Source organism: Coffea eugenioides, chromosome 5 (assembly GCF_003713205.1).
Source record: "Coffea eugenioides isolate CCC68of chromosome 5, Ceug_1.0, whole genome shotgun sequence".
Classification (NCBI taxonomy): domain Eukaryota; kingdom Viridiplantae; phylum Streptophyta; class Magnoliopsida; order Gentianales; family Rubiaceae; genus Coffea; species Coffea eugenioides.
In genome coordinates, this window is record NC_040039.1 from 28,835,429 (window position 1) to 28,842,777 (window position 7,349).

Sequence of the window (7,349 nt, forward strand, 5' to 3'; positions counted from 1 at the left end):
CACCTCATACAAGTTCAACATTCTCGGTCACAAAGTTCAATATCAGAAAATAAGTAAATAACAACCAAAAGCAAGCCAAGAACTTCTTACTACAGAAACGTATTGAATTAAAAATTACAAACTAAGCACAGTCATTGAAGTCACGAACTTCTTGTCTTCTTAGAAATGTCAGAGGATTCATAGTCCCAGCTCCAACCTGCTCAATACGTCCCAAAATAAATAAGTGTCAATCAAGGAGCTATACAAAAACATCACTAAGCACTTTTGCTGGATGCTTACGGTGAAATGGTAGTCAAGAATGCCAAGAAGTATTAGCCAAAACATCACTGCAAATGCTAAACCAAAATCAGATATTCAATATTAAAAAAAAACTTCCAATAAGCTGAAGTTAAGTTTCCGCAATTGTTCTTTGTAAAATGGCTTAGACAGTGTTTAGCATTCATTGGCTGCTCTTTCGGACATGTACTCACTGAACATATAACTAAACTAATCAAGGGGATTGAATCTAGTACCTTGTTGAATGAGGAAAATCTACTCTGTAAGTTAACTAGACAGCTTAAAGCAACTATTTTACTCAAAGAGGGGAGGAAAACTGTCTTATAATTTAAAGGAGAAATTCATTCACATTCGAGTGCAAACTAATCAGTCATATCAGCAGCGTATATTGATCATCCTAATTTTGGAGATGGCACAGTTAAAATTTGGACAGCCCACCAAGACTAACAAGCGCAATTCTCGAAAAAATTCATTTTGTTTAAGCAAATCTCCATTGAAAAAATTGACCATCTGCGACATGAATTAGATCAGACTAGGAATCCAAACGAGCACCATGCACACTCAATGCTATCACCATTTCTATCCTAACAAGGATATAAACAGCAATAACTTGACCCCTTCAGCTATGCCAAAACTGTAAACTAGTCAGTCATATGAGTTGCTATGCCAAGGATATTTTCCAAACTAAGTTACAGATGGGAAATTTCCAGCCTAATGCAGAACCCCTTCCACAAAAATACCAACAAATGGTAGCAGATAAAGAAGATTTTACTAGACATAAAAGGTCAAGCAGCATCACAACATCTTCTAAATCATAAATCACTTCATTTTACATAAAGCAGCATCTTATATTCATTCACATTCACATTCGAGTGCAAACTAGTCAGTCATATGAGCAGCTTATATTGATCATCCTAATGTGTCTCTATGAGTGATTACACAGTTTCACACGCAGCTGCTGCACAACCAAGAAAATCAGCCAAATAACTTCCATTTTAGTTGCAATGAAGCACAGCCAATACACTAATAAATCATATACACATATAAAGAAACCAGCAGCCAAAAAACTGAGAATATAGATTACCTAAAACATGAAAAAGTTCAAGGAATAGGCAATGAAATCTCTTGTGCTGACTTCATTTTCTGCAAAGTAAAAAAAATAATAAAGATCAAGATTAAGCCAACTATAAAACATATTGTAATAGATGAAATAGTAATTTGCAACATAATTACCTTATCCCTTTTCTTCACCCCGTGTAGCTTACGACACCAATCCCCAGCACACATCAACATCTCTACAGTTTCTGGAGCTAAAGAAGCACGGTAGGAGTCAAGCACTCTAGTTCCAGCACTAAATGTCGCTTCCGAAGCTACGGTGCTAACAGGAATGGCTAAAATATCCGCAGCCATCTTAGGCAAAATCTTGTATTTTATTGTGCTTTTCCACCATTTCAAAGCATCTAAGTTGACAATATCCAGGCTCGACTTATCCATAGCACTGAGAAGGCCATCTTCAAAGTAGATATCTAGCTCATTTTTCTCCAGTTGAACGGGTTCCACAGTAGCAATGTGAGATAGAAATTCACACATTCCAGTAACGTGTGTCATTGTAGAGGATGAACTATTGCTACTCTTGCTACCTGGATCATTTGTCACTACTTGAGAGCTTGCTCCAGAATCTCTTGAACTTGAAACATGCACCTGCACATACTCGGCATATAAATCATACAATGCTTGCCGGACTTTGTTTATATTCGCTTGCACTTCATGTGGAGGATATATCAGTGGAAAGCAGTAGTTGATAACTCGCATCTTGAGCCTGGGATCCAAGATGGCTGCTATGGACATCATCAGGTTACACTCACCCCAATACTTGTCAAATTTCATCTTCATCTTCCAGACCATTGCTTGAATAAAGCTGTTTTCATCGTTTGCTCTGCTATCTAGAAGCGTTTTTATCCGCCAAACTTCATTTAAATATAAATTAGCTGTCGGATAATCACTCCCAGATATTATATGAGTCGCATTCCAAAAAACTCCTAAAATACTGCACACCTTTTTTACCTTTTCCCAATCTTCTGTGGAAGGACAAAAAGTATAGCTTGGCTCTCTGTCTTTGAATCTCGGGAACACCTCATTGAACTTGAGAGCGCAAGCTAGCATCTCATAGGTCGAATTCCACCTTATTTTGCAGTCATAAATCAGCACTCTTTCAGGCAATCGTAGCTGGTGTACAATTTCACCAAAGATCAATCGCCTCCCTTCAGTTTTGTTTACAAACTCTACACTTGCCCGTATGTCATGAATTATTTCTTGAATTTCACTAAGGCCATCTTGAACCATCAAGTTAAGTATGTGAGCACAACATCTCACATGGAATAACTTTCCTTTGGCCAACAAGCACTTGTTTCTCGAGAAGGTGTCCTTCAAACATCGTAGTGCGGTGTCATTATTTGACGCGTTATCAACTGACACTGTATAAATTTTGCTCTCAGTGCCCCAATCCAACATGCATTTGTAAATAGCATCTGCAATGGCAATGCCTGGACGTGGAGGGGGAACATGCACAAAGTTGAGGACTCGTTTTTGTAATCTCCATTGGTTGTCAATCCAATGTCCAGTTATAACCATGTATTCAATTTTTTGGTTCTTGGACTTCCAAAGGTCTGTGGTCAAGCTGATTTTCTTGACTTTACTTAACAAATGCTTCAATTTCTGCTTCTCTCTTTCATACACGGAAAGACAATCTTTCTTGTTAGTAGTCCGGCTGATTTTTTGCCATTCAGGCATCCCCTTTTTCATCATTAAGTTGAAGCCATCTTCCTCCACAATTGAAAAGGGATGCTCATGCATAAGCACCCACTCAGCCGCGCTTTGTCTCATGGCAGCCATGTCAAACTTGCCAGTATGAAGGAGTGAATGAGCATTTGAGCTAGAATCAGCAGCTGGAAAATTGAGTTTTTGCTGGCGTGCCTCTACTATTTTGAGTTTCTCCAATCGTTTTGGACAATTTTTCCGATGCCTTAACAAACTTGAAGTTGTACCGGTCTTCGTCTTTTTGAATCTAGACTGGCAATGGTTACACTCTGAGTAAATTGTCTTCTGAGGCCCAACTTCCACATCTTCGAAATCATCCCATGCTTCAGATTTTCTGGCTCTCTTTTTCTTTTGAAAAGCGTCTAGAGTATCACCTTCAATAGTATCTTGGTTTGATCTTTGAACAGGTGCTTGTGTATCGCCTTCTAACTGCTCCTCTTCGCTTCCTAATTCTTCATCGCCAAGAGAGTATTCCAGCTCTTCTTCGTTGTCATTTCCACCCTCTGTATCAATGATATTCACAGGACTAGTGGAATTCGCACCAGTCCTACCTAGCTGTGAAGACGCATCTTCGACAGACTTATCCATATTATGATCCAACTATGAACAAAGGAAAATAACAAAACATGATTAGACAGCCATCTTTTACTCTCAAACATTCAATACTATAAAACACATAGAACTAACAAAAAAATAGCACTTAACCAGCCCCAAAAAAATAGCACTTAACTGCAAAGCCGTTTTCTCTTTAAAGCTGAGGGAAATAAGCAGCAACCGAGGGTTTATGATTTAGTTCCTGATTATTAAGTGTTGAATGCATGATTTACGTCCCTCCCCTAACATCAATTCGGATTCAAACATAGAGAAGCATAGAGAAAGAAATAAAGACAGAAAAAGTGCAAAGAACCAACACCTCAAAGCCTCTCAAAACACTTGCTTTTACCAAGACAAATTAGCTATTAGGTTTGGACAGGCAATAAGCCAACCGAATGTTCATTTTTCTTCACACGTAACACACAGGTAAAAATCATCTTCAAGGAGGATTCTCAATTGGGCATTTCATCGAACAGGTCAAGGGTATAAACAAACTTAGCCATAAAAGCATGTACGATCAAAAAATGATGAACAATCAATCAAGGAAATTGCAATAACCAGTTCACAGAGACATGTTTGGGGTTGGGATTTCCAGCGTTCACTTTCGAAGAAGGGAAAACAGAAAACCGATATTTAAACAGAAAGGAAAAGAAAACGGCTTACAGTGATATTGCTTGGTGAAGCTTTGCAAGCAATACTGGTAGATTATGGTGGTGGCAGCGGTGGATTCCGACGAATTGGTGGCAGTTCCGGCTCCTCCTCCGCCGCTTTCTTTTGCTCTGTTTTCTTTTTCAGCCGCAAGCCTCCCCTGCTTTCCCTTCTTCCAGATTTTCTTTCTTTCTGTTTTTTTTCTCTCAAGCTTACTCCCAAATCCCAATTTCCCGTTTTCCTTTTATCTCTCTCTATCTTTTTCGTTTAGTCCCCGAAGATCGCCCCCCAAATTCCAGATTTCCCTCTTTTCTCTATCTTTGGCTGCCTTTCACCCTCTGATTTTCTTGCCCGTAAACCCCCTCCTACTCTCTCTGGCCTGGCTTTCGATTTTTCTTCTTCCTTCCAACCCCAAAGCTCTTTCTTTTCTCCTTCTTTTGCTCCCTCTATTTTTTTCCTTGTTCCGCCGTCCGCCGCCCGTTTTCTTTCCTCTCTTTTTTTCAATTTTTCTTGCCTTTCCGAAGTCCCCCCCAGCCTTTCTCCCCGTCGCTTATTTCCTTTTTCTTCTTGCTCCTTCTTGCTGCCTGGACTCCAAATATAGCTGAGCTAACGACGAAGTCGAATTGCTTCGAGAGGAAGAAGGTTTCTTTCGAATGAAGTCGAATTGCAGTCGAGTGAGGCCTGAAGGGTAGCAGTGGCGGTGGTGGCTGTGGTCAGCGTGGTGCAGTCGTGGGTAGTGGCGGCGATGGCTAGGGCTTGAGAAAATGTGAAAGAAAGAGTGAAAGACCAAACAGAGATGCGGGAGAGAAGAAGTAATTACAAATGAAATTCAATTTGGGGAAAGTAATTTTTGGTCGCCTTGTCTGATAGACTGATACTCTGATTACTCATTAGTCATTACTTGAATTCAATGTGTTATAACTTAGTAATTAGTTATATAAATAGGGGTATTTTTGTAATTTCACAAAGCTCGTCGAGCGGCTCGACGAGCTAACGAGTCTAATATAGGATGGCTCAAGTTCGACTCGATTTATAAACGAGCCGCTCGAGCTCGACTCGAGTTCGAGTTTGACCGAACTCGAATCGAGCTTTTACTCGAGCGGCTCGCGAGCGGCTCGAATCGTTTGCAGCCCTAGGTACAATGCTAGGAGGGGAGCTAAGGTATTGGTGGAGAAAGATGTCACTCCGGATGTTGAGAAGGTCTACCATCTCAAGGCATCCTTTGCCAAATTAGGATGGAAAAACTTCTTTAACATCCCAAACTTCTATTATGAAGAGCTTGTCCGAGAATTCTATGCGAATGTGGAGGACAAGAAGGTTTTTCACTACGACACGGAGGTGATTACCAGTACAGTAGGAGGGAGAAAAGTTTGAGTCCATAGAGGTGATTTGGAGCGCTATCTTCATGTTTCGAATGTGGGGCACAAGGTAGATTTGAAGAAAACCTTCAAACCCAACGATTTGGACTCTTGAAACATGCTAGAGGCACTTGTACGCTTGGGGTTGAGTATAAAGCTACTAGGACAACTGGGTGATATTCAGTATTGACTTCGTCATTTCCAGAGTCGCAACATCTTCTTATTTACCTATTTTCCTCCAACATTATTCCGAGGGCGAGTGGAACCAATGAGGCGCGTACAAGTGATATCTATTTTTTGGATAAAATGGAGCATGACTTAGGAAACATCCAAGGCATTCCATTGGGAAACATTATCATCAATCACATGTGGGCTGTGGTTCGTAGTAACGACATCAAACATGCCTTCTCATATCCTCGGTTCTTGACCTTTGAGTTCCAAAGGGTTGGAGTGGATTTTTCTAATGCTATCCCTACGGGTCTCAAGAAGAAAGATGTCTTTACACTGAATTTTTGCAGGTTTATTTTGAAAAGTAAAGATGTAGGTGGTCCTTCGACTCAAGAAGGTGCTCAGGGAGACATTCGGCACGAGGAGGAAGCTGAGATTGAACGTATTGAAGGAGCTCAAGGGGTTGAAACAACCACCCTACCGGTTTCAACTGAGCCGTCTTTCTCCCGTCGTCCATCCTCACCTCAGGACACTCGATCGTTTTTTAAGAAGATAATGGATAAGCTGCTTTGCGTCGAGGCTGAGGTGAAGAAGAGCCGCCAAGAGAACAAACCGAATTCCGAGCGTCTTCGTCGCATCGAGACCAAGTTGGGTATTGAAGCTCCTCCGACTCCACCATCTTCACCTGACCAAGCGACTACTTGAGGGGGTGCTCGTCACCTCGTGACATTGCCACTAGTTTTTCTTTTATTTTCTGTAGTATTTGTGATGTTTAATTTTTAGTGGTTTTCATTATTTCTTTTGTGTGAACTAATCCAAATGATCTTCATCTATGTTTTCAGACTTCTTATGGTTGGAAATTCGTCACTTGGACATGGATTCGAATTATGCAAGCTCAATTGAATAGTATTTTCTTTTACTCTTTATTTATTCTTCTTTTCTCACATTGAGGACAATGTGAAGTTTAAGTGTGGGGGAGGAAAATATTGAACTTGCATTTACTTGCTAGGTGATGATATTTTGTGGATTTAAATGCTTAGAAATGTTGAAATTGTGTTTGAATTATTTGCCATGTGGATAATTTGCTTGAAATTGGTTTGTTGGCAGAGAGTTTTGTCCATTTATAAGGGAAAACTCTGTCAAAATTTTTCTAAAATCTTTTTCAATATTTCACTATGGCCCAAAAGTTCTTCAAATTTTTGCATTTTCATTCAAAAAGAGCTAATTTGTTCCAACCTTAAGTGTTTGATTCTTCCAATTGTTGAAACTTTATGTGTATTTTGGAAGGTTTAGACCTCATTTAACTTGGAAATGATTATTATGCAATTAGAATTTTTTGCATTTTAGAAAGTATATTCGGTAAGGTAAGGAAAATTATGCCTATAATTTTACATGTTTAATGCAATTTCTTCTCTTTATTTAATTTTGCAAGTAAGTGATTGATATAGTCGATAAAGGTTATACTCCTCCTTTGATTATTTTTATATA

At 39.6% G+C, this 7,349-nt stretch overlaps 1 protein-coding gene across 1 annotated transcript; it reads right to left on the reverse strand.

The window, feature by feature from the left end:
• Positions 1-1,377: 1,377 nt before the first annotated feature.
• On the reverse strand, positions 1,378-3,681 carry LOC113771341 (zinc finger BED domain-containing protein RICESLEEPER 2-like). Its single transcript, XM_027315932.1, has 2 exons — positions 1,510-3,681; positions 1,378-1,419 (listed from the first exon to the last, which is right to left on the reverse strand). Exons 1-2 carry the CDS (start codon positions 3,679-3,681, stop codon positions 1,378-1,380), a joined length of 2,214 nt encoding a protein of 737 aa, XP_027171733.1.
• Between the last annotated feature and the right edge of the window lie 3,668 nt (positions 3,682-7,349).

Coding starts and splice junctions, on each gene's coding strand:
- LOC113771341 (XM_027315932.1), bottom strand. CDS start 3,681: ATGGATAAGTCTGTCGAAGATGCGTCTTCACAGCTAGGTAGGACTGGT. Junction 1,420..1,509: donor GGGTGAAGAAAAGGGATAAG/GTAATTATGTTG, acceptor TTTACTTTGCAG/AAAATGAAGTCAGCACAAGA.